The sequence below is a fragment of the Brachyistius frenatus genome, unplaced genomic scaffold (assembly GCF_029030835.1).
Source record: "Brachyistius frenatus isolate BFR_SWC_R1_liver_20210118 unplaced genomic scaffold, ASM2903083v1 Contig_5, whole genome shotgun sequence".
Lineage (NCBI taxonomy): Eukaryota > Metazoa > Chordata > Actinopteri > Embiotocidae > Brachyistius > Brachyistius frenatus.
In genome coordinates, this window is record NW_027210604.1 from 446,696 (window position 1) to 473,879 (window position 27,184).

The following is a 27,184-nucleotide window of genomic DNA, read 5'->3' on the forward strand; positions in this document are numbered from 1 at the left end:
TAAAAGATTTTTTTTTTAAAAACAGAAAGAAAACAGTGAAAAGATGATTTACAAATTCATTCTATTAATACACATATATGTTAACAAACAATAATAAACATTTCCATCTGGGAAGCAGCACTGTTACATCATTTGAGTGACATCACCTTTTCTCTTCCTCCAGCTGATTGGCCAGTTCCAGTTTATCTTTCTGTGTGTTGGCCAACATGGCTTTGACTTGCTGGAGGGTGCTCTCGTTCTCCGTTAAATACTGTTGGGCAGAAAGAAGAAGGCATTTTTTTTTTTTACGCGTATGCTGACAACACCGCTCCTCCTCGGACGGGTTCGCTTCCCGTCGCTTGTGGGTTTTTTTTTTTCATACCTGCACGTGCTGCGCTTTGAGCACGCTCAGCTCTTTCTCCACCTCGCAGATGTGGCTGTTGGCCTTGGCCACCTCGGCCCTCTCCAGGTCCCTCTCGGCCAGCAGCTGCTCGATGTGCTGCTGCTTCTCCTTCAGGGCTTCCTGGAGGGCGGTGGTGCCCGAGATCTTCCGGGCGTAGCGCGACGACGTCTCCGTCAGCTTGAAGGAGAAAACGAAAATAAATTTGAAAGAAAATGAGGAAAAACGTGGTTGGAAGGACGAGACAGACGGGATTAGACTGAATTCATCTTGTCAGATGTAGCGTAAATCAATAAATCTATTGATTTCACATCAAAGTTTATTTTCCCTAAGATCGTGATTACATCACAATCAAGGTAAGAACTGTTTTCCTCTGATGACGAAACTTTGCTTTCTTATAAAAAAAAAAAAAAAAAAAGTTTCAGATGATCACAAAAAAACTATTTCATGAATTTGATATGACAACACGCTGAAGTCATGCGATCACATGATGAATCCATTACCAAAACTCGCGTTGAGATTATGAAAGTTATCCGACTGTCACGATATACAAAAAAAAACAAAAAAAACAACCCTCCTCCCTCAGAAACACCACAAGCTTCTCTGAGCCTGAAACACTGCTGCCTTCAAACAGCACATATTTCTCAGCCTTTAAAAAAGCCTTTGGTCTAAAATTTGACATCTTCTTTCATCCTCTCAGGAAATATGTGGATTGCTTGTGAAATATCCGCAACATCCACATCAAAAGCAACAAACATTAAATTGGGCCGAGAGAGTGGCAGTTTTCACTTCGGCCACTAGAGTATGCTCTTTGAAAGGAGTCAAACCAGCTTTCATTTAAAAACAGAAGAGCTCAGAGAATGGAGCTTTGTTCAGGGAAAAAAAGGGAAGAGCTGGGAGGAAGACGGCATTTTATATTTTTAAAAAGCCTGAAGATTTTGAATTCGCGATTGTTTTTGGCGGATTTTATACGTGTAATAAGAAAAGTAGATAGAAAAAGAGAATTATTTTTAAAAGAGGCTTTAAAATAAGGTTAAAAATAAGAGGTTCAAAGGTCATGGATTTCTGCTTTTGTGTATCTATTATACATATATATATTATATAATCCAGCCAGGACGTGACGTTAGTTAAAGTCTTGCAGCCGTGAATACTTTTTTTTACGCTGTATTAAACTTATCGTGTCTTCAAGTTGATCTTCCTGCAAATTCTTCATGCAGATCAGAGACAGTTCCTACTTCCTGACCACTTAACGAGATGAACCGTGGGACACCGAACGTCTTTAGGAACGACGCTATGTCAGAACACTTTGTGCGTAGTAATTCACAAAGGCTGCTTTTCAGTGCCGCCTCACACCGCTGCCAACAATTAAGCAAAGTGAAGGGGGAGTGTTTCTCCGTCCGGGACCTGGCTCGCGACCCGGAGGCCAAAATCGATGGGAGACCCCGCCGGCGTCCCGTTCGTCGTAGTTTTTCCTGCCAACCGTCGCAGAGGATATTAGTCTTAAAGACACGTCATGGTGAAACAAGCTGTTTGAGATTTTAGGGTTTTTTTTTCTTTCTTTCTTTTCAGCTTGCAGGTCAGCAGATTTGTTGCGGTTGTTAACTGCTCAGCAGATCAGGAAGGACTTCAGAGCAACGATACGGAGTCATCGACTCTTTGTTAATTAAATAATTCATACATACAAATTCAAAATCTGAATTGTGAACTTTTAACTTTTATCAAACAGATTTTTTTGAAATGAAAACTATAATGATAAAGAAAAAGCCTGCTTAAAAAAAAAAATACTTTTTTTTCTTGCTTTTCCTTTCCATGAAACTCTTGTTTTTTTTATTTGGCATTTAAAATGTATAATTAAGTCCGGTTATTATGTTTATTTACTCACTTACTTTATAGGAGTCATTTTGTGAAATATTCGTATTTACTTTCTTGCAGAGCGTTAGAAGAGAGGATCAACTCCACCCTCATGTCTGTATGCTAAATATGAAGCTACCTAAATCCTAAATCGTATTTGTTAAAACTTAAAAAAAAAAAAAAACACGATGTGTGACAACAGGACCGCGGCTCTGACTTCGAATAAAACTCCTTGATCTTCTCAGCTGACTCTCTGCAAGACAGCAAACAAGCGTATTTCCCAAAATGTCAAACAATTCCTGTCGAGGCAGAACACTTCTGCTCCCGGACTGTTGTCGCTGCGAGTCGTCTTACCAGCCCAGTTCGGCTCGGTCGACCACCTACAGAGGAGGCCACCGAGCTGACCGAACTGATGGAGGAGCTGCTGGGGCTGTGGGCCAGAGACGAGACGCCCATGGCCATCCGCTTGCTCTTCTTGGCCTTGGCCGGGCTGGTGGAGGGGAAGCCGATGCGGATCACCTTGTGGACCGGAGCGAACAGGCCGAACTTGGGAAGACACTGGAAGTATCTGCAGGAGGAGATGAAGTACGTTTATGAGGGAACTTCCTTTAACATTTCTCAATCACAGACTGAAAGCATTTTGGTGGAAAACGATGATGATGATGATGATGATGATGATGATAACTCTTAATCCTGCTGTGGGGGCTCGAGGATTATCTCACTGTAATATCTGGGGGATATTTTATTTAATCAATGGCTGTGTTGTGTTTTTCTTTCATCTTGTTTCAGATGTTTTCTTCCTTTAAGTGCAGTTTGGTGATTTTAATAGAACATTGTGTTGTTTACTCCTTTTCTTTCTCTACCTTATCTACATACAGAATATTTGTTATTGTGAACATGTGAATAAACCCCTTTGGATCCCCCCAACAAATAAACCCTGAATCCTAAAAGTATTTTTGACTTATTCAAACAAATCTTTAATATAAACTGGACTTGTGCTACTTTAAGAAACAGAAACTTTTTTTTCCCCCAAAATATTTTGGTCCTTTGGCGCTAAAATTCAAGCAGCACTCCAACATGTCCGCAACCATATTTTACTCTTTATGAACAGTTTCTCTTTAATGGAGGGAGATGAGAAATCTGCAGAATCTGAATACAAATCAAAAGTGATGATAAATGTGATTAACGTGAGGGATAAAAAGTCCACCAGAGTCCCTTTACGACCGGAAGCCACAGCTTTCCCCTCAATTTCCTTTTAGGGGCAAAAGCAGAGGAATTTGATGAGCTCGACGCATACATTTTGTGTGTGTGTGTGTGTGTGTGTGTGTGTGTGCGTCTGTGTGTGTGTACCTTGTACCAGCGACTGCACCGTCATTCTTCCCCAGGGGCTCGTCCAGCTCCACCCCGCACCATTCCCCCTTGGCGAAGTCCGTCTCCCCCATGTAGCGGATGACTCCCATCTTCGAGCCGCCGACCTGGCGACGACACGCAACAACAACAAAAAAAAAATGAGACAAAATGGAGACAAACAAATCAATTACATTAAGTAATTACATTAGTAACGCACTATTATCAAATTAGATGACCCGAGAGGTAGAACGTCATGACAACATTTCCCACAATCCCCGTTGCTTCCTGTCAGATGGAGGGTGTTGCTAATGGAGCGGATCCTTCCTATCTCTCTGGGGGTCTGTTGCTTAGAGCTGCACTGTCTGCCTGTTAACTTATGTTTTGCACACTTTACTGGGTTATAAATTTTGACATTTTTGTCGACACCCAATAACCAAAGTGAAAATGTGCTTTTTATTAATTTTTTTAGAAGATGTTTTTCCTGACATGTCTTATTCTAGTCAAAGGTTTCTGAATCTACTGGATGCTGTTTGTGTGTACTGTACGTAGGAGGAGAGGGAGCAAGAGACTGCAACTCTAAAATAGAAGAATTTCATCCAAAAAAAAAACAACATATGGGATGCAGTTTGTTTGTGCAGCCCAAGAAAAACAGGAAATGTGGGAGGAATGACATCCAGCAAAAGGTAATCAAGCCGGAGACTCGCTGCTCTGAGGTTTTGGCTCTCAGATCACCCTGTAAAACGCCTGCTTAGTGCAAATCTTTCAAAGGAAATTTACTGTACGTGTTTGTTTAAAAAAAATATTTTAGCTGCACCTCATGAACGGGATATCAGTTAGGTGTTTCAGCATTTTTCTTTTGTTTGGAACGGTTCCTCACAAAGTCGAGCCAGTAAATGTGTGCGTGCATGTTTTGTGTGTGTCTGCAATAGGAATTCTGTTATAATTGAAAATGTCATGGTAGAAAGTGTTTAATGTGTAAAAAATAAAATCAATAATGGGTGAATTCAATGAAGCTGAGCTCATTGTCACACTGTCACGGCTTACTGGGACACTGGAACCATTGATAAAGGATCATTCTGGTTTATTTCCCATTAATTTGGCTATTGTGGCTCTGATGGGTTATGCTGACTTTTTACTCTCCACCTCCTTTGTACTGATACATACTGGACTGTATATGCATCAGTGTACAAGTATATCAGGGTGACAACCACAAGCTTCCTGCAGTTTACACCAAAAAAAAACATGATTTTTACACAAATCCTTTTAAATGTCAACAGAAATTAGCCACATTTGGCCGACTGCATTCGAGATCTCCGTCCAGCTTAGATCATTAATAAGTGTTTCTCCTCATGTAGCCTGTTTAAAGCTCTTCTGTGCAGAAAGGCCTATAAATGAAATGAAACAATTACAACTTGAGGAAATCTCTTGGGAATTCTTTTGGTAAAAATCTCTCTAAATATGGTCATTAAAGCGCTGAAAAGGAATAATCAATGCAGTGTATTCCACAGCTGAACAATGAACTTATTCTTAACAGATCACGTCTGCCTGCCCAGCTGTGAAACGCTTCTCCTCGAACTCTATGCTGTGCCGGAGTCTGTTTTACTGGCCAACATAATGACAGTAAATCTGATATATGAGCCAGAAAATGATCATTTCATTATACTTCCAATTTTTGACTAACTGCAAAGTTTCCAAGTTTATACTATATTTCATTTTGAAATATAAGAGATACGCAGTGACATCTTTAGGTGACAGAAGTGAACACACTCTAAGACATCAATCAAAATCTCCCAAAATAGTCTTAAAAAATGCAAAATGGAAAAAGAAAAACCAGATAAAGCTAAAAACCTGACAACTTTTTTTGCTTCTTAAATGACTTAAACTTGTTGGCCATTTATTTACAATAATTTAATTGTTTCAGTTTACCTCTTAACTTTACATAAAACTCTGATTTCAGAAGACAATCCCAAGAAATGTGAACTCTGCTTCGAGGAGGAAATCATCCGTCATTGGTGACATTTCACTTCTCAACAACTCTGCACTTCCCAGTCCAAAAAAAAGAGAAGAGGTTTCCTGTTATTAAGATGGTTTAAAATCCACACACACACACACACACACACACACACACACACACACACGCACACACACTCACACACACACTCACACACTGCCAAACTGACTGCCACAGCTGCTGAATGTCTTTCGCACATGGTGACCACATGTATGACACACAGGAACTCATCGTCGTATACAAACATACCACCTTTTCCCTGAAATGTTTAAAGAACAACATCTGCGATTCTAAATTTGATTTCACAGATCCAAAGTACACTTTGAACTCATTTCTTTCTTTTTAACTTCATATACCAGCGTCTCTACCTGTACTATATTACTAGGCAATTGATACTTAACGTGCAGAATGAACAGGATGTGGAGAAATACAGTAGCACCACATCTGCAGCATTTACTCCCAACGATTTATTTTTAGAACCAAGATCTTTCTCCCTTATTCATTTTCTTTTGGAACGCAACCAAGTTGCATATGAAAGCATCTATTACACGCCACTGGATTCAGCATGAAACTGAATAACAAGGACAAAACACTGAAAGATTCAGATTTCAATTGTCAAATTAATATTCCACTCTCGAGTGCCTCTCTTTCACTCTCTCTGCCGAAGAGGAAGACGAGCAAAGAAACACTGCGGTGTCACGAGATATTAAGACTGATTGGCTGGCTGTCAGCGTGGCTGTGTGATGTCTCGGTGACTCAGTGTCAAAATGCCAGCAGGGCAAAGACAGCCAGTCAGCAGGAGGCCCAGTTCGGCTCCTCTCACTGCCAAACGCATCTGAAAAAAAAAAAGGTGGTCAAGATGTAGCGATTGTATATGAGCTAAATACCGACATCAAAATCGGGCGTGACATATATTTTCTTTTAGCTGTGCTTGCCAGGATCAAGTTAGTTAAACCAACTCTGTCACTGAAATATCTCAAGAACTGCTGGCTGGATTGGTGAGAAATTTGGTACAAACATTTATCATTTCAAGACAATTTTATCCCAATTCTAATAACTTCAGTGATCCCTTGATATTTCATTTAGCGCCACCGTGAGGTTCAGCGCCATTGCAGGGATTGCCACTATATTTGGAAAATACTTATGTATTCATAAGATTTCATACATAACGAAAATTACCTGCTAGCAGCTGTATGCCTCCGCTAATCTCTTAAATTGTAGTTTATATGTATATCCCTCCAAACCCATACAGATATTGAATTTACAATGATCTTGACCTTTGACCTTCCAAATATAAACAGTTCACTGCTGAGCCAAAATTAACATTTGTGACAAATACGCCTGCGGCTACAACTATTGCCGGCGCGAAGACATAATAATCTAAGACTTGTTTTGAATGAAGTTATTGCGAGAATATTAGTAGAGTATTAGCCAGTATAATCTGGAAATTATGGGTTTAACAAAACTCCATGTACACCCATTTAACTCCACTACAGCCGTTGCATTCTTGAGTGAACGGGCCATTTCACTAACTTGTGGGCATCTCAGAGGCTTTTTCAAAATACCCAAATAAACAGCAGCCACATCACATGCAGTCCCACTGGAAAAAAAAACAACACTCATTTAACCTCTGCTGATCTCTCCGGCAGCACAGGCGGGCTCTGGTCAAACACTAAAGCTCAGGACGGGGAGGCAGTTTTATGCTCCCGTTGCCTGCTCAGATGTCAAAGGTCCCAAGGCAAAGGGAAACAGTAACCCTGTGTTCAGCCTCTGAGCTCGGCACTCTTTTGGGAAAAAAAAAAAAAAAATCCATTTTTCTCAAGATGATCTGAGGAACATCGTCTTGAGGCAGAAATCTAAAACACACACGTCAGCGAAAAATGACAAGTTCAAGTTTCCTCCTCAGCGAGCGAGCCGGACCAAAGACGCCTCTGGTGCAGAAAACAAACAGCGTCCTGCTCCTGCTACTATCAACATAATTCAATACCTCACAGAGAAAACCAAAAAAAAAAAAAAAAAAAAGACGTGCAATCTGAGTTTCACACATTGTGCTCATTTCAACAAATTTCGGAGGCAGTGTTGGATTTCCAGAGACATCTGGATGGCAGCGCGTCCACCCGAAGGAAGATAGATGACACAGGAGAGGCTTCGCGAAATGCAGGGATCCACTGATCAATGTGTCAGCAGCGGGCTCTCCTCTCTTAAGTGCTGAAAGTAATCCGGAGTGATTTACAATATTGACCAGTGAGGAAGGCTTCTCCAGCCCCCCTAGCCCCCCCATCCCCCACACCGTTTTAACTGCCCGGGATATCTGATGTAACTATCCCCTGTGCCCATCAGTAAATGGAAAGCAACGTGAACCCGATAACTCCGTGCAGCGAGCGCCGAACGCACAAAAGGGAGTCAACGAAGAAAAACGAGCAGATGAAAAAGTTCTTCCTGCCGACGTTTTACCGCCATTTCATGGAAAAACGGATCCAAGTACAGCGGAGGTTGGATTAAGGTTGGAAGAAGGACGAAAAACAAAACTTTGCCACCCAACGGATCACATTACACGGCGTGAATCCATCCTGCATGAAATTGTAATTTGCCATCCATGTGGGACTCATTACTCAACGACTCTCAGCTACTATGGATTATGTTGTTACAGAAAATCAACATAAATTGTAATTGCCAGAAATGCATTGGCAGGGAAATATTGTTTATATTCACATTTGTTAACGAGTCTTTCTGGCAGAGGCTTCGATAATTAGGTCAATACTATTCTATTTTCATATCTGCCTGGGATGAGTTAGACAGACTGTTAGCTTAGCATAAACAGAGAGGGACAGAGGGAAACAGCTGGCCCCGCCCCCAAAAAACCCGCACTGGAAATGAAAGGTGAAGGAAGGAGGGATGGACCTTAATTGAACCCGCAAGGGGAACTTGTTTCGCGACAGCAGTAGAATAAAAGAAATATAATCGACAGAATAAAAATAGAGGTTGTAAATTGTCGAATCTTTAAATGTAACATACAAAAGTAGATACAAAAAAAATTGATTGGATGGATGAAAAGTTTGGACAACTCCTGATGCCAAGGTCTCAATCATGGAACTTGCATAAATGATGTACCGACAACAAAACTGGGAAAATGTTCTTTCTTCCCGGAGTGCTGACATATCTGGTTTCTACCAGATAAGATATATTCAGTTATTTAAGACTTCCCTGATGTTTCCTGTCAGGAATTAAACTTTAAGTGCCAGGAACTGTTTTCACAAACGTACTCACCAAAACTCGATCTCCAACCCGAAGGTCCTTATCGCCGCCTTTTTTAACTGACCCGTTGTCGGACATGTTGGACCCCGACTCATTTCCTGTTTTCACGGCGCTGTTGAGCAGGCCCTCTCTGAGCGGCACCACCACCCGCTGGCCAGCGGGGGCGCCGCCGCCCTGCTGAGTCTGATTCTGGGCCGAGTCCGTGGAGTGGCTGTCGCTCCCCTCGCCGACCGGCTGTCGGTTGAGCTTCGAGGGTCGCGTAAAGATGCCCTGGAGGGGCTGGCACTCGAAGTAGCGCACGCCACCGACTGAACCGTCGTTCTTGCCAACTAGGTCGTTCAGTATCACGCCGGCCCACTGTCCCGGGGCGAACTGGGTCTCCCCTAGGTAGGCGATAACTCCTGGTTTGACGCCGTTGACCCAGACCTGCTCACCCACCGTGTAGTCCCCCAAAACATCATCGCCCTCTTCAGAGATCCTCGTCGGTGTGGTGGGCTTGAGTGGAGGGCCTTGGGGGTGGGTGGGGGGATGTGGGGGGGGAGAAAGACACAAGCTATGTTATTCTACCTGTTACAAAAAATGTAATGAAATAAAACTAACCTCGTAAACGTGCGCGTACGTGAAGTCGTTATTTTCGGAGATAAGTTGTAAACAGTATGCAGCATTGTGAGAGCGTCCTCATTCACAGTCGTGTAGAGTCGCCTTCACACTATTCATCCAGTCTGACCGTGTCATGCTGTCAGTTAAAAAAAAAAAAGAAAAGAAGAAGCTTGCGTGTCAGCATCCAGCACAACAGTGCAGTTTGTGTTGGGCAAGATTAGGCGATACTCTAATTCCTTGTGAAAAGTGGGTCAGAGCGCCGGTATCTGTGATGTGCCGGTGATTAACCACTCCCCCGCCCCACCCCACCCAACCCAACCCACCCAACCCACCCCACCCACGCTGCCCTGTGATATTGCCTGTTTGACACACAGATGAGCTGGATCTATTTATTTTTTTCTTCACAGCAGCCTGTAAACCCGAGCAGGGCACCATTAGCATGCGGTCTGCTGCACCGCGCTGCCAGTAAAAGTGTGTTCGTGTGTGTGTGTGTGTGTGTGTGTGTGTGTGTGTGTGTGTGTGTGTGTGTGTGTGCCTGTTTGCATGTGTGTGTGCGTGCAGGAAACGTTGGTGCCAGGACTGTCTCCCCGACACCCTGAGAGAGGGCCCGGGGGGCTCCGTGGGGCCCCAATTGGTTGTGCTTTATGTACTTTATGCCCCAATTATTTCCATATGTTGTTACACGAGATACAAATGCAAATGCATGCCACTTCAAAAATGGGGGAGGGGAAGTGTGTGTGTGTGTGTGGGGGGGGGTTAACTCGATGATACAGTTTGGACGTTTTTTCGGGAATGTGCTAATTTTCGTATTGAACAAAAAGATATTGACGAGTCGGGAGCACTTGTTTATCAGTAATGTGTCAGAATGGACGGCGCCAAAGGGGAAACTGACATCAAGCATCAGCTGTAACCTGTGTTGGACCCATATTGACCCATATTCTTATTCAACTTTATTAATATTTTAATATATTCTATATATTAACAGCTGGATGATGAACTCCGTCCGAGGCACCAGAGATAGTTCGGAGATGTACCAGAGAAACCCTCCTGGTATAAAGGTCGCTTCAATTAGCGTTCATCATATGTCGATCTCATCATCTGTTACCATAAACAGCTTTAGGTATATTTAATTACAAGAAGAGATGCACGAGCCAATCAGACACAAGTTGAGCCAGACACTTAAATCCGAACACTTTCAAAGCAGCCCAGTGAATAAATAGAAATAAAATACTCCAATTTGACCAATTTTCCATTTTTATATTCAACTTTCCATAGATTGAACTTGAAATAATACATTCAAATATTGCAGTGATTTAGTATTTTACTTACAGTAAGTTGTGGCCCTTGCAAGAAGCACATATCAAAAGGAGCAGAGGCCAAAATATCCCGACTTTTACTTCCTAAAATTAACAACATTTCCCATAATGCAACTCCACACTGGATTTCTTTCCTTTTTTTATGCAAAAAGACAGTAAAGTATGAGCCATTCATTCATTTTGGGAAATAAAACACTTGACTTATCTTTTACTGAGATATGTGCTGAGGTGGATATTTTGCAGTTGAAAAAATAAGACAGAAGATGAAAACAAACACAACTCACCACCACTTCTAAAACAATGACGAATCATCTGCAGGGATTTGTTTTGAACAGGATACACAAGGTTCAAACGATGCAACATGTGATCCACCGGGACCCAGCGTGGCATCGAAAACCTGAGCTAACCCCATGATTGGGGTTGCTGAGGCAACGGGGGAGCGAGGGTAAAAGGATCCTTCGGCAGAAGGAAGACTTGGAAACACAGCCCTTACTTTCACTATTGTGCTTGGCCACCTCCCACCACCATCTGAATCCCACTATTCATCAGCTCGGCACAATGAAACCTCCACAGCTTCCTCCCGCTCCTCCTCCTCCTCCTCCTCCCAATTATCCCCTCATCTCTCCCTAGTTTAGTTACACACACCCCTCTTTCTGTGGCCTCTTTAACTCTGTTTATTTACGATCATTTGCCACAATTACTACCTTCCCTCTCTAACTTGTGCTTTCTTTTTGTGTTGAATGGGGATTATCAGTCAGCCGGGGCTGGTATCGCGCGGTTGTCTTGGGCAGTGGTTCGGAGCAGCTGCGTAAGGCCGAGCGGCACTCACACAGTAACAGATGGAGGAGGGGATGGGGTAGGGGGGGGGGGGGGGTTGAGCCTGAATGATTTTGACTTTTTGATCAATTTGTTGCTTTTAAATGTACTGTGTTTCCATGCAGTATCATTTTTGGACATTTAGCGTGTGAGTGCGTGAGAGTGCCATGACCTACATGTGAGGGGCAAATCATTTGGTTTATTTGGCCTGATTCTACAGGCTACAGGTGATCTGAAGCATGCTGCATCACATGGTCTCACATTTAACCGTTTACTGGAGAAAGACATAGTTGGTCTGTAACTTTTTTTTTTTTAAATTGCGAAAATCAAGATGTCACCAACAGACACTGATGACTTGTGTTCGGCCTTGTCCCCCCCCCACGCCCAAAAAAAACAACACAAAACAAAGATCATGAGTCATTGTCGAAAACTATGTTTCCACTCGGTTTCAAACCAGGGACCTTTCGCATGTGGGGCAAACTATGACGCTAACAAAAAGTTTGTCATAATAAATCCACACAATCAGGGTACACAGCTGCAGTCTTTACCCAAGGTGCCCGAAACATACCCACTGGACTTTATATGGTGATGTATGTCGATTTTAATCCAGTCTACGACTTCTGGTGTATGTCATAGCCCTTAAATTGCCATTTAAATGGGAAAAAAAAATGCTGTACGTCTTCACACAGCCAACAGCCTACATATACAGCTCAGATATTTTCTGTTGCAGAAACTAGCTTCCAAGGTCGCTGCATCACAAGAGGTGGCACCCGCTCTGTTATTTTCACATCAAAAGAGGCCGGAGGAAGCCACGGATACTTTCCTCTATTCATTCCTCGACTGCAGCTTCCTCAAGAGGCCAAAACAGCTCTTTAAATTTAGCAAAGTAAACTCTGCCAGCTTCCGACACAGTGGCCCCTTCTCACAGTCTTCCAGGCTAAAACCAACAAACAGGGGGTTGAGATTTGGAGTTCGAGACCTGGTCAGTGTTGAGACTATCTGGGTCAGGAAACTAAACCCTACATGTGTTCAATGTGAGTCCCCCAGTACATATATATCTATATATATATATATATATATCTATATATATATATATGATGTAAGAAGGATATAATCATACAGTGGGTATCTTCCCGTTAAAACACATAACTTGAGAGTCCCCAGGCGCTCGTATATTCGGCTTCAGCTTGGCTCACTGTCGAACCTTTAATAACAGGCCTTGTGTGGATGAAAAACAACGTTTCCACCCGGTCTCGACCCCGGGGACCGTTCGCGTGTTAAGCGAACGTGATAACCACTACACTATGGAAACTCGTATGGAGTCAGCAATGGTAAAAAAAAAAAAAAGGAAAACCCATTGTCCAACCTTTCGCAAAGGGCCTCGTCTAAATCAAAAACATTGATAACCACTATACTCTGGAAACCCTACACGAGGTCCCAAAATAGACCAAAAAAAAGAATGTTTCCACCCGGTCTCGAACCGGGCACCTTTGAGGCGAACATGATAACCACTACAAAAACAAAAATCAAAAGAATCAATAAATAAAGGAAAGTTAAGATGTCACAAACAGCAAGTCATGTCAACTCAGTTCACCTTCAGCATGGCTCACTGTCGAACCCTTAATAACAGGCCTGGGCTGAATAAAACCCATGTTTTCAAAGCGGCGCCACAGTCGTACTGATTGTGTATTTTTCTTTTGGGTATAAACAGGATGTGAGCAAACTAATGAGGTCACAAATGGTAGAGAGAAACTGTGTGTGAGCTCCGGCAAGGATTTTAAAGAGAGCGCTCGTCGCATACGAACCAGCCACCTACGGTAACAGCTGACAGGCCAGAACGCTTCAGTCCCGCACGCAACATTAAGGGATTAGTTTTTGGAGCTGGTAATGGACGCGTTCAGGATGATTTCAGACGCACATGTGCGCCGCTCCTCCTTCCACAAAAGGGAGGAACGAAAATGACCTCCAGACCAAAACACAAACTTGGGACAGACAAATGAAAAAGAGATGTTTGTTTATTTCTCTTTGAAAATGGGTGTAATTGGCCTTAACAAACCAGGGAAGGAAGGAAGGAATGTCTTTTCTTGTGCTCAGATTGTTTACAGATTTACAGACAAACATATTCAGCTGTCAAAGATATGCTAAAGCTTTTTGCAATCTTCTGGGAAGCGGGAACAGTTTCCTTCTCGGCTTAAGAACTTGGAGGAAGATAGAGGTCACTAATAAGCAGCTTTTGGTCGAATCCGCCGACAGTTAAACTAAGAAAATAATTTGCATATAATATTACGTAACATTACTCACAGTGCAGTGAAGTGATTTGTAACTTTTATTGCCCTAATCGTTTTTAGTTTTTTGCCTTGCTCTCGTGAGCCGCGACACACTTGTATGCTGCCTCTGATGAAAAAAAAAGGCTTTTTCCCGTACGCGCCAACGCTGGACAGGAACAAGCTACAGGAGGTCGGCTGTTCTTCGGCTCTGCGCCCTTCAGGCCGGGAAGCGCGAAGCTGTAATTTAGCAGCAGCAGAAGTGACACGTGCGTGCGGGGCTGTCATGTGAGCTTAAAACTGTGGAGGATAAACGCTGTGGTTTGCATTTAAGGGGCGAGAACAGCTGTGACTACTTTGTGCAGACAAGAGGTTAGTTAATTGTGTGTTACTGCTGGGTTTTATTTTTTTTCCCAGCAGCTTGCACGGTTGAATTTGTGTCAAACAAAATCAGGTATGCGCCTTTAAAATGTCTCGGGGATAAAGGCGGGACGATATTCTAATTATAACTTGTCTGTAGCACAATGTATGAAAGATGTAAATCTTACCAAAAAAAAAAAAAAATGGGTCAGTAATAGATGGTTTCATTGTTTTATCTACAAACAGGAACAAAGAGTGCATTTCTTGGGAATGTTAAGTTAACTGCACGCTCATGTAGGAAACATGTCGTTAATGTGATTTAAGTCAACTCTACAGCACAGACCAATCTGTATCTGCTTTAAAATTAATAAGCTCTGTTTAAATCAGCATTAACTTGTTTTTTGGGGGGGGAGGTTTCCACTGTTAAGTATCAACACAGCCAGCTGTAAACACAAAACTATTGTTTTATCATCTTGTAAAGTTTATATGCCAAAAAAACAGCTATTTATTTGCACATCCCGCAGACAGAGATCATTATTATCATTTATTTGCGGTCATATTTTAGCCCTCTGATGGTTCTAAGTTCCATATTTACTCGCCCTTTAGCTCCGTTTTTGGTCTCCACCATCTACTGAGGAGAAAATCTCGATGACGTAGCTCCATTAGCTCCGCTACGTTAACCAGCTGGATACGTTTGGTACTGGACATGTTATACAGAGTGGGTTATAAGAGGCTTTTTCACTGTAAACATCTGTCTGCTGCAGCTGGACAGTGTGAGTGTGAACGAGCCGATAACGAAGTTGTGGGATGTAAAACCAAAATATTGAGCTAAAAGACACTAAAACACTGATTGACAGAGGGAAACTGCAGAGTCAGGCGATTGTTCTCTGTCGGACCACCTTTCACATTATAGTCAAATCCTTTGTTGGTGCAAAAAATTACGAGTGCAGCTTTTAAAAAAACTACAAAAGACAGAATTCATAAAAATAAAAGATCTGAAAGCAAAAGTTGCCACATATAAACTGGGCAAGCTGGAAAGAAAAGTCTAATAAAACATAACTATTCATTATGTTCTATAATAAATATAGACTACTTTAAATGGAAAGCCAACAAGAAAAACAAGTAGCCCTGCCAAAGTTGGCGGGTAGACTGGAAGATGAGGCCAAAGGAAACGTTTCCCCAAAGATGAGCTGTAACTGCTGACTCGACACATTCCTCCCTCCACGCTTTTGTATCATAAAGGGACACTTTTTTTTTATTTTAAACCACGTGAGCACGTAATATAAGGCAGCTGTACTCCACTGAGTCATTCACAAAAAAAAAAAAAAAAAAAAAAAGGTCCAAGTCACTTCCGGTGATGAGAAGTAAATATTTTCCACGGGGGTCAAGGAGGAGGATGAGGAGGATGAGGAGGATGAGGAGGAAGAGGAGGAGGAGGGGGAGGAAGTGACTTACCGTCTTTAGGGGCGACGGGGCTGGACGTCCCGCCCGCCGAGGTCCTTCCCACTGGGCTGGAATGCTTGGGCCCGCGGCCAGGGATCTTCAGCCCACTGGACTTGAGCATGTTCATTCTACGGTAGCGGAGGGGGTGGAGGGTTGGGGGGGGCGGGGGGAGACGGCCGGGGACCTGAGAGCGTCCTCCCCGGGGGTGCGGGGAGGGGGGATGAAGGCTTTGCGGGTCAAGGCACTAGATGAGGGAGCGGTGGCCGTCGTTCTCCATGTTCAGCTGCGAAAGGAGGTAAATATGGGAACAATTAACGGAGTAATAGGTGAACAAGCTGACAGCCCTGTGTGAGAGGACCGGACTGTTGCAGCAGGACAACAATACACACTCACGGAGCACTTTATTAGGAACACCTGTGCAATATAATGCAATTCAGTGCAACAGCTTTGCTATTCATTCTACTTTTAAAAAGCTTTTACGTTTTCAGTTTTTGTTGCTGTTGTCAGAAGAGTCCTCGTTAAAGATGTTTTCATTGAGATTGTAGTAGTCTGCATTACATTGAAAGGTGTTCCTAATATTTTGCCCCCCCCTTCATACCCCGATAATGGGGTTGGATAACAAGGAAAAATTGACAGGCAAGCAAAATAGGTGTGTGTAAAGTCTGCAGAATAACAATGTAAAAAAAAAAAAGGCAGTTTCCAAAAGTTTTTTCAAAACATTTGTGCAATCTACAGTCTTATCTTGACTTCAATATTAGTTTATTTCATACTGTGTGCAAACTTTAGATCTTTGCAGAGATTCTTGCAGTAGAAGCAGCATGGGGATTGAGACATTTATTTTTCCCTTTTGTGAACCACTGCAAATTTATATTTCATCAGAGCACAAAAAAAACCCTAAAACAATCTGAGCAAGAAAGAGGCCTTTAAAAAAAAAAAAAACTTGAACAACTTTATGGCCCACAGTTGGCCATTACTAAAATACTGGGATTTGTTGACAAATAAGAATCTGAAGAACCTTTGCAAACCAATACTGGAGGGAGGAGACGTTGGTAAGAGAAGCAGGTAAAAAAAAAAAAAAAAAACTTCTGTGCGTTACGGGCTAATTTTTGGCCATGAATATGTTCAGACAGACACAGATCTATTCAAGAGTTGTAGTAGTACCGCTGAAGTGCCGCCGAGCAGCACAGAGAAACTCCCACAGATCATAACTGACATAATCTTTTAAGTTCCATTTACCTCCACTAAGTATTTTTTTTGACAGCTATTTTAACCTGGAAATCCAGCTTCACATTTAGACGTGTGCTATTACAATCAGACTATTATAGTTGTTTTATTTATCGTGACACGACGTTGTCACGGTAAATTTATGATCATTAATAACACCCCGCCTCTTCATATGTCCATTCATGGTGAACTTAACAATTTCAGCCCAGTAATAAAAACGACTGGAAGCTAATGTAGGCCGGTGCCCAAGAGGGGGCACCGGCCTACAAATCATGGCCCAGAGCCCATTAAGAAGATATTATAGCCTTGCAATAAACAACACACACATCTGGTTGAGGTTTATTTTTTAATTTTTTTTTTTTTTTTTTAAACTACACACTGGGCATTAGCAGAGAATAGCAAGCAGATCCCAGGCAGAGCTAAGGAAATCCTTCTCCATCTTATACACACTCATCCAGGAGCGTTTTAAATTTTTAGGGCAATCAATCCTATCAAACCTGATGGTTCTGATATAAGTGAAGTCAAAAATAAGCCCCCCCCTCCCGTGTGTGTGTGTCGACTCATAGCCTAATGGGTTTTTTTTTTTCTAAAGGAAGGCCTGCATTCATTTTCCAATCGACACCTGCTTTTTTTTTAAATTATTATTTATTTTTTAAACAAAACAAAAAACAGGATGGAAGCGATGATGATGATGATGATGATGCACACTTCAACAAAATGTAACACAACGCCAGTTTGATCTATTGTTGTAGCTTACTGCGGCAACGTGGTCTAGACTGCCCTTCACTTCCACCCCTGAGTCCCTCCCAAGAAATCATATAAAAAAAAAAAAAATTAAAAAAAAAAAAAAAACCATGCAGGAAAAACACTCACCTTTCCCTTTTGTGAAAATGCAACGTCCGAGGGGGTGTCCGAGCACCGGCCAACTTTCAATTCCTCGCCAGGGGAAAAAAAGGGGGGATTAGTGGCTGCCACTCCCTGGGATGCAAATATGGATGCTGAGCAGAAACTGAAAGGGAGAGTCAGCGTGGATTCAGCGGATGATGGCAACAACTGCACACTGTCAGCAATACACCGGCCAGGGCTTTCAGCACGGAGCCGGCCGGTTCATTTGTTGGTTGGGTTGTTTTTTTTTTTTTGGTTGTTGTTTTTTTTTTCTCCTCCTTCCTCCTCTGGAGGATGGCTGAATGCGGCTACCGGAGAGCGGAGATAACCGACGTGTACCGCTGCTTGTAGAAGCCGAAACACTGGCTCGCTGGCGCACAACGCACGGGTCCGGACGGGAAGCGAACGCAGCATCAGCAGCACTCCGAAAGACAACTTTTACGCGCGTCTCGGTCTTGCGGCTTCCAGATAGCCTTCCGATGATGTCTTTTCTGACGGCCTCTTTTCTCAGCCTCTCCGTCGGTTGTTCCCACGGTGGTGTGAAGCCGTCGGGTTAGCACAGCCTCCCTCTGACTCAACCCACCGGCTAGACTGAACAAAGGGGCTGGGAAGCAGAGCCTCCTGGGGGAGAGATGAGGGTAGACTTCAGTCTGGCCGGTCTCCCTGTGACGTTCTCCGTTGAAAAAAGTGGGGATTTTCAACTGGCCCGTGCTCATCGGTTAAAACACATGACTCACGAAGCATGACTCGATGCCATTTCCCACAACTGGCACTACTTGTTTATTCGGCATGAATAAAAATCCCCAAAACAGCCTTTTTGCTTGCTGATATTCCACTTTTATGAAGGTGCTGCTTGTGTTTTTACTCGCCTTCGAAGGGCTTCCTTCTTCGTGGAGTATTTGGTGTAAAAGTTACATTTTTACACAAGTAATAGGTTGTTTGAAATGTTATACACATACCGAACTGAAACATAGGTAACCATTTTTGAAAATAAGATGCCAATTTAAACAAAAGCGCTCTTTACTTTGACCAACATGTAAGACAACTTTAAATAGAGGAAATTCTAAATGACGTTTGGTCTCTTTGAGACCGACCACTTGCACGTGTGCACGGCTCACAGGCAAAGATTTGAAATGTCAGAAACATATTACGTTAATAAATGTCGATTGAAGCCAATCTGGCACTTTGCACCCAATGACCGCGGTTATTAAGTAAAGCATTAGGAAAACGCGTGGGACAAATCCTGCTCATATTTTATTTCCTGATACCGTGGGCGGGGTTAAAACATCTGCGTTTCCGGCTGGATTCAAAACGTCCCGATTGGCCAGTGGAGCCCAAGGTGGTACTTTAAATAACTCTGTGATTGGCCAGCTCCTCTGCTCCTGGGAGGGCCTCGGTTTGACAGCTGGACCGCCAAACAGAGACCTCTGCTGCTGCATTGCACACACTGATCTGCTCCAATCACTGGTGAATTATTACCCCATCACTACGGAGCATTTTTATTTTTTTTTGCCATTTGAATGGAATTTGTTTTGAAAATATTCCTTTAAAGGAATATTCCACTCAAACATCAAAGGAAAAACCAAAAACACACGTGAATAAAGTTATTTTTTTACTTTCAATTATTATTATTATCAATATGTGTGAGTTTATTGATGTCACAAAATGGAAAAACTTTAAAAAATAAAAATCATTGTTATGAATTCTGATTGTAGGAAGAGTTAATTTAATCTAAAGGAGGATACATCTATGAATAAATTACTTTTTTCACAATCAAAAGCCACATTTATGTAATCTGTGGACTCATGAATGACATGATATGGAGAAAGGTATTACCTTACGCTGTAAACACTCTAATAAAGTCAATAGGTAAAATAAATGAATTGAAAATAAATTGTGATGCACTAAAAACTTTTTTGAAAAAGATTGCTACCCATATAATAATAATTAAAAAAAAAATTGAAATCCATATTTTTCCAGACATAAGAATTCTTATTTAATTTTTTTACAGGGTTTTTTTTTTCTTTATAATTTCCACCTGAAAAAGCCTCCCCAAGTTCAATCAGCAAAAAACAACTGCAAGGCCAAAAAAAATGAACAATGATGGGATCAAAGGATAAGCGAAGATCTGTAAATACAACAAGTCTCCATGTCGCCATCACCAGGACACAGTGAGATGTGGAAAAAAAAAAAAAAAGAAGCCATTTCTGGTTTTTAAGAGCCAGATATTTTTTGTATAATTTTAATTTCAAGCAAAACAGAAAAAAAGAGGACATTTATTGACCAGGCGACCAAACAGGAGGATAAACGTTGAATTTGGCTCCATCCTTGCAGGACGTGTTAATGAAAAAGATTTGTGACAATCAGCATAATCAGATATGATTAACGGTACTAAAGTTAATGTGTGAGCACAGCTGGCTCTCTTCTGTTGTCCATCGACTACACAGCACAATCCTGGTACTTAGCAGGCTGGTCATGAAGTCTGTTTGGCTGTCAGAGGAGGGCACATAGAGGCTTTGTGTTTCTGTGTCCAGATCCCAGGGATTTTTCATTCACGCTCACATTTGTATTGTTACTTTACTGGTAACCACTGGTGAAGGAAAATTGGAGCATCATTTAAATACAGATTGAGCAGCTCGGTCAGAGATACCCTGAACGTTTAGTTAATTAATGAACGGGAAGAGTGACATGTTACTGTTGTGCGTTGCAGTTTTCTGCTTTGGCCACTAGAGGTCACTACAGATCAGTGAAAGAGCCAGATAGGATCATTACGAGAGACTGAGGAGGTAAAAAAAAAAAAAACAACCACTCTCACTCCAGCAGACTGTTTTCTTCGGCACACCTGAGTCTAATGAGTAATTAGACACTGTCAGAGGAAATGAACACGTTTCTATTTCCAGAAAGCAACACATCAAAAAAATAAATACATCAAAAGAAACGGTGTAATTTTTTTGAGTAAAGAAAGAAAGCCTCAATCCCCCTGTCATAAATTATACATTTTTAGTGAAGACTTGGTTTAAAGTTGGGTTTACATTACGATGAATAGTAACATTATAGGCGTTATGGTTTTACTGTTCGGGTTAGTCTACAGGAAATGAACGTAAGATGGTGTAATATGAAAGCGTGTCAGGTCTTTCTCATCTTTGTGCTCAGTTCAACATCACTGGATAACCCTTGACCTTTGACTTGTAGGTCAACGCCACACACTGCCCACTCAATAATAGATTGGCATCAGAGACTAAAGAGCTGCAGAAAAGTATCAAAAGAAATTAAATGTACAGCTTTGTGTAAAAACACTTTGGACTGAACAGGAAAGATGAGCGTGCACTACCGTTTTTAAATCTAGTATAGAGGACAGTACGGATTTTTTTATAGGTCGATGTAATTTTGTGAATAATTAAATACTGCAGAATGAAATAAAAAATAAAATCTACAACTGTTTCAGTGTACTTATGGGTCAACATGTGACCTTGTAACTCAAATTAATATTCAAGTTCCCAGCTTTGAGATGATGTATACACTTCTACGTGGCAGATACTGTTGACCTGCTATCGCTGCATTAAAAACCCTTTATACACCCTCAAACAAAAAAACAAAAACAAAAAAAAATGGGTCTGTTTTGGTCTCTCAGGGTTACAGATATAAAGTTTGAACCTGAAAACGGTGAGAGAATCTGAAAAGGGCCCCCTCTTCTGGCAGTATGTGGCAGTGTGTTTCCTATATAGCCAAAAGTATGTGGACGCTCATCATGCATAAGAAAGCGGGTTTTTGGTTTTCATGGTTTTTTTTTTGTTTTTTTTTGGTTTCAGTGAATATAACCTAAAACAACATATTCACAATTTCTCAAGTCTGTTTTAAAATCATATTCAGGTATTCATATGAACATCAAAAGAGTTTTTTGCTGATTGTAATCCACCCGACTTTTCATACTGCCCATTAAAATAGTCAAATTATAGTATGTTTTTGTGGGAAAACACTGATTCAAAAGTTCATCTGGGGCTTCAACCGTCTGAGACAATTAAACTATATATCTTCCAAAATCCTTTTATATTCTTTTGTGCTGCCCTGAACATAGTTTTCCTGTTAGTCACAAAAAAAAGAGGGGATTTTGTACTATAAAACCCTCTTAATTTAGTACAAACCCTCTTGTTTTGGCTAACACAGAAATAGCACTGTTCTCCATCACTTGAATTGAAAGCCCTGACCTCCACCTCGTTCCTCCACACTTTTGGGATTAACGGGAAGGCGTGACTGTTATCGGCCAACATCAGCCTCACTAAAGCGCTTGAGGGTGAATGGGAGCAAATTCCCAGCAGCCAGGTTTCTAAAAATCTTGTTCTGAGCAGATTAACATTCATTTAAAAAGGACTGACATGTTGAACGTGTAGCGTTTAGACGTCCGCGTGCTTTCGGGCCGTATGTTTTTGCCTGCTGCGGAGTCATTTACGAAGTTTGGTACTCTGAGTTCCTTTCATTCATTCATGGTAACTGAGCACCATGTTAGTCACACCAGTATGACAAAAGGGTCACAGGCTGACCTGTGCTGCCTCATTAACATGCAGTGTGCCCAGATAATGCCCCACTGTGGTTGGTAATAATGGCTCAGTTGTTTCTGAGTGCGTGGACGTTGCCCTCTCAGTCTGCTTTGTAGGGGAAGTGACTGGATTACAGGCTAATCCCATTATGATGCTGCTGCCATGTGAGCGCCGGTTGTACGGATTAGAAACCCAAAGGCTCAAGTTTGAGGACCGGATCAGCGGCGAACCGGGCGACCGTAATAACTGACACCGAAACACACACTCTGATGGCACGTGGGAACAGTTTAGATGACACCGATCGACAAGGGAGGACGAGAAGTGTCCTTGTCTGTCATCTGGAGGTACCCTGACATGGTATGTATCATTTGCATTTATGATTTTCTGTTTCAGCATCTCAGCCAGCAAACGTTTGATAAATAACGACACACAGGAGGCGGCCAAGTTTGGTGTCAGCTTAACTGAGCAGTAAATTCACGATAGTTTATGGAAGGCTGAAAACAGTTTGTGTATGGAGTCAGGAAGGTGCCATTAAAATGATTCCAGACATTTACAGATTTTTAGATTCTTTTTCTATTTTCTTTTTAAATGTAAAAAAATTTTTAAAAAAAATTAAAATTTATCTTTAAATGATAAATTAATATTTTAACATTTAATAGAAATAGCCAAATGAATAAATAATAATAAAAAAATTGTATGCCTTAAATCACATTTGCATATTCAAGTCACATTTCATTTGTTTCCTGAATTTTAAAGCTTATGTTTTGTCTATTTAAATACAAATCTCTACTACAAATTAAATGACAAGATGAATTTTCAAATCGGTTTAATCACTGATCCTCTTTAAACCGCGTGAAAGGCTTAATTTCTTGCAGCACGCTCTGAACCACAAAATCATAAAGATCACAACTACGTCTTCAAACGTCTTCACAACATAATTTCCAAGCTAAACATCTTCAAATTTGACTGTTTATGCAAAAAAAAAAAAAAAAAAAAAAAAGGAAATAAAAATAAGGGGAGAAAGGAAAATTAAAAGATAAAAAAAATATATATTTCTGAGTGAGAGAGTAACTGGAGAAAAATACATGCAAGATGATTATAGACTAGTTTTCAATCATCACTACCTGCATTTGTTTAGTCCTCTGTGCTTAAAAGCCTTTGTCAAACTTGATCAATTTACTATGAATTTAATCAGTTTGTATAAAAATAGTCTCAACATTATGTTTAATAACAGTTGACGCCAGTTGTTATCAAGTTCCAGATTTTATCATCACATTTTTACAATGATGCTAATTTCCTGTGATTCGTCTGCTGTGTGCTAAAAAAAAAAAAATCTCTATGATTTCATGTGAAATGGATATTTGAACACTGAATTCAAAAAAATAAACGTCAGTTTGTAAACAAAGAAAAGTCCCGATGAATATTGTTGAAATTTAAAGAAAGTGAATGGAAAACTCAAAAGTCAACAGCGTTGCTCTGGTATTCAAATTAAAACAAGTGACTGGAGTGATTGACTTGGATCAGCGAAAGTCACGGCGCAAATGACTGAATGAACAAACGACTGAGGGAGAAAGAAGCCATGTGGAGCAATGAATGAAAAGAAAGTAGGTAAGAAACCAACTGACTCCCATCTGACCGTTAGTTCGCTGTCTGACTTCACCTCCACAGGGAAACGCAGCACAAAAATTAGACCAAAAATAACAACCAATTATTTCCAAAACACTTCACAATGTCTCTTGTTATTTTATCACTCAGGGTGTTTTATTTCATTGCCGATTTTAATTAAAAATGCCCCCAAAAAAATAAGCTCACAAACCATTTTTGGGGATTTCAGCAGAGTGAGCTGAAAACACCTTTTTCTAAAAGATGAAAGGATTTGAGCTCTTTTCTTCTCTTTTAAGTCGGTGATTAAATACTTTGCTGAATTAAACACTTTTCCACCGTCAACCGCGCAGAAAAGTAACATCCTGAAAATTGTCATTCTCCGACAGGGGTCCGCTGAACTTTTGGTTTTTGGGGCCGACCGCGTACCAAAGGTCTGGGTTTTTTTTTTTTTTTTTGGAGAGAAAAGACAGATGAGAGAATGATTAACCAGGCCGGCACCCGGGATGCGTGTGTCACCGTCACCGCCGTCGGCGTACATGACAGCAGGTGAAGGTCTGGATGAAGGACGGGAGACCACACCGTTTAAAAAACAAGGAGAGCGCAGCATCTGACCAAGACAAGAGATGAGAGACGGCGACAGAGACGCAACGTGCGGGAGCGCCGGCCGTCGTCCTGCTTCACCGGCGTTTTAACAGGAAACCTATTCAACTCGAAGGACTGTATTTCTTCTTTAACAGCTTTCGTTTTGAAAGTTTTTTTTTTTTTTTTTTTTTTTTTGGCTCCCGGCGGAGTAAGTGCCATTTGAAAGTACGGCAGCGGCGGCGGCGGCAGCAGAAGCGGCAGCAGCAGCAGCAGAAGCAGCAGCAGCACATCAGCTGTGACAATGTCGAGGGTCTGAGGAAGCAGGCAGAGTCTGACACGGCGAAGAAAAAAACATTTTCTCTATTGGAGAAGCAACTTCCACAGTGGTGAATACAATCTGTACAAGGCTGCAGGCTCTGCTGTATCTTCATCCTCCTCCTCCTCCTCCTCCTCTTCTTCCTGCTCCAGCTGCAACTTCAGCTCCTGCAGCAGAGGATACATAATCAAATCACCGACTACAGTCCGGCGCCCGGTTGGACGGAAACCTCTCTCAGGTAAAACGCGTGAAAGTGGGCTGGCGTGCGTGTCGCTGTGTATTCAGGTGGAAAAGAGGTTTTATGAGTGTAAAAGCAAAAATCACGTCAGCGAGGCGTTAACATTGTTTTCAACTATGAATTCATGCGGTTCAATTCGAAAGATGTTTCAAATTGGCTCGAATTGGCTTGCGCCCCAAAAAGAGTGGAAGACATCGAGGAAGAACCCGGAAAATAACGCAATCTTACAGCGAGCTGTCTACAAACGCAGCAAATTGTTTCACCGAACGTAGGTTCGAATGTGCCCACGGTGTCTGTAGGACGTAGTAATGTTTGAACACCACGAGGCTGCTTCTGGGGCGAATAAGAGGCCACCAATCAACTTCGGCAGCCGGTCGCAAGATTGAAGCATGATCAACCTTTCACAGGCTTGCCGGGTTTTTATTTTCTCGTTACTGGACACTGTCGGAAGCGTGTTAAGAGTCTCGGATGTCAGTCGAAGTGAAAACGTTAACGTCGACACGACCTTATGACCACGTTTGAATTTCAATTCGACCGCTTCTGTAAACGCACCGGAGAAGTACGGGGAGACAGGTGTGACGGGTATCTCGGGTCGGGAAAGGTCGGTTATTGATTACATTGGAGGCGGTGGCTGTTACCGTGGTCACCGTCCACAGGGGAACGTTTCCGGTCGTCACATCCCTCCGGGCGTAGACCTCGGGCTCGATTTGAAACTGTTGGCGCAGCCTTTAACCAATCAGCATTGGTCACCGCATGTGCCAAAAACTGCGACTACACTTAGGTAAAAAAAAAAAACCCACAAAAAAACCCTGCTTCTTCATCTCGTTCATTTCGCATTTGCTTTTGGGTCTCCTCCCTCACAGGCGTCGTCGCCATGGCGTCAGCAGCTCTGGAGCTGATCGGCTTCTTCCTGGGCCTGCTGGGCCTGCTGGGCACGCTGGTCGCCACGGTGCTTCCCTACTGGCAGATTTCCGCCCACATCGGCTCCAACATCGTCACGGCCGTGGCCAACATGAGGGGCCTGTGGATGGAGTGCGTCTACCAGAGCACGGGCGCCTTCCAGTGCGAGACCTACAACTCGATGCTGGCTCTGCCCTCCGACCTGCAGGCCTCCCGGGCCCTCATGGTCATCTCCCTGGTGCTGTCCGTCCTCGCGATCGGCATCGCGGCCCTGGGGATGCAGTGCACGATCTGCCTGGAGGACTCGGGCGCGGTCAAGAGCCGCGTGGCCGGCGCCGGCGGGGGGTTGTTCTTCACCGCGGGCTTCCTGGCTCTCATACCCGTGGCGTGGACCACGCACGAGGTGGTTCAGACCTTCTACCGGCCGACCGTACCCTCCAGCATGAAGTTCGAGCTGGGGGAGTGCCTGTACGTCGGCCTGGCCTCCGCGCTCATTTCCATGCTGGGGGGCGGGATGCTGTGCGTGTCCTGCTGCGAGGAGCGGGACGGCGGCCGCGGGAGGCGACAGGGAGGAGGCTACCCGTACCCGGCGGGAGGCGGCGTGCCCGGCGGCGCGGGCGCTCGAACCACCTCGCAGACCTACCGCAACCCCACGCTGCAGGCGGGGGGCATCAACCCCGCCAGCAGGGGGCAGACGCTCGTCCGCAGCGGGACCGGCAGCTCCGAGTTGAGCGTGCACGGGCTGCAGGGGGCGAAGAAGCCCGCGGCGGCGGGATATGACATCACGGGATACGTGTGAGGTCACCGTCACTCCGTCACCATTTGAAATATTTTCGTATCGTTTATTCAACCAAATACACTTGTTTTCAGCTTTCCTTTCTGCAATCTGTGGAAGGTCTTTCTTTTCTTTTTTTTTGGGGGGGGGGGTGTAGAGATGTGACAACCACAACAAAACTACACAATGAAAAACTATTAAAAGTCACCCGTTTGTGCGTGTTTGACCTTTTTTTTTTTTTTTTTTTTCTTGGTGTACTTTTCGCGTCACACGTTTGCTTTAGCTTGACGTGTGTGGAAAAGTCACCTGAATGTGCTACCGCGCTTCCACCTGTAACACGCATCCCGTCGTGATCGGATCACGAAGCGGCCGGGACGCACCGAGATCCGATCTTCGGGCATGTTTTTTTTTTTTTTTTTTTTATCTTTAGCATGTGTTCGTTCCCGACGCGTTACCGCAGGTTTGTTCCTTAGTTTGGG

At 42.7% G+C, this 27,184-nt stretch overlaps 2 protein-coding genes and 1 non-coding gene across 5 annotated transcripts in view; 1 reads left to right on the top strand and 2 right to left on the bottom strand.

The window, feature by feature from the left end:
* The window catches only part of clip2 (CAP-GLY domain containing linker protein 2), a 37,828-nt gene extending 19,374 nt beyond the window's left edge, over positions 1 to 18,454 (bottom strand). The window contains exons 1-7 of one of the 3 annotated variants that reach the window (XM_069715984.1): positions 17,743 to 18,454; positions 15,658 to 15,928; positions 8,859 to 9,355; positions 3,581 to 3,705; positions 2,585 to 2,798; positions 362 to 559; positions 147 to 250 (exon numbers count right to left, since the gene is read on the bottom strand). In XM_069715984.1, coding sequence (XP_069572085.1) covers positions 147 to 250; positions 362 to 559; positions 2,585 to 2,798; positions 3,581 to 3,705; positions 8,859 to 9,355; positions 15,658 to 15,772 — 1,253 coding nt within the window. In that variant the 5' untranslated portion in view covers positions 15,773 to 15,928; positions 17,743 to 18,454. The remainder of the gene's footprint in view (positions 1 to 146; positions 251 to 361; positions 560 to 2,584; positions 2,799 to 3,580; positions 3,706 to 8,858; positions 9,356 to 15,657; positions 15,929 to 17,742) is intronic. The other 2 variants (XM_069715992.1, XM_069716001.1) reach the window with 2 other exon arrangements.
* Positions 12,817 to 12,890, bottom strand: trnav-aac (transfer RNA valine (anticodon AAC)). The gene has a single exon. It is a non-coding gene; the product is annotated as a tRNA-Val (tRNA).
* Positions 18,455 to 22,445: 3,991 nt separating the features above from the next.
* On the top strand, positions 22,446 to 26,966 carry cldn2 (claudin 2). Its single transcript, XM_069716365.1, has 3 exons — positions 22,446 to 22,646; positions 24,281 to 25,030; positions 25,894 to 26,966. The coding sequence occupies exon 3, from the start codon at positions 25,905 to 25,907 to the stop codon at positions 26,727 to 26,729; it is 825 nt and encodes a 274-aa protein (XP_069572466.1). The 5' UTR covers positions 22,446 to 22,646; positions 24,281 to 25,030; positions 25,894 to 25,904; the 3' UTR covers positions 26,730 to 26,966.
* The last annotated feature ends 218 nt before the right edge of the window (positions 26,967 to 27,184 follow it).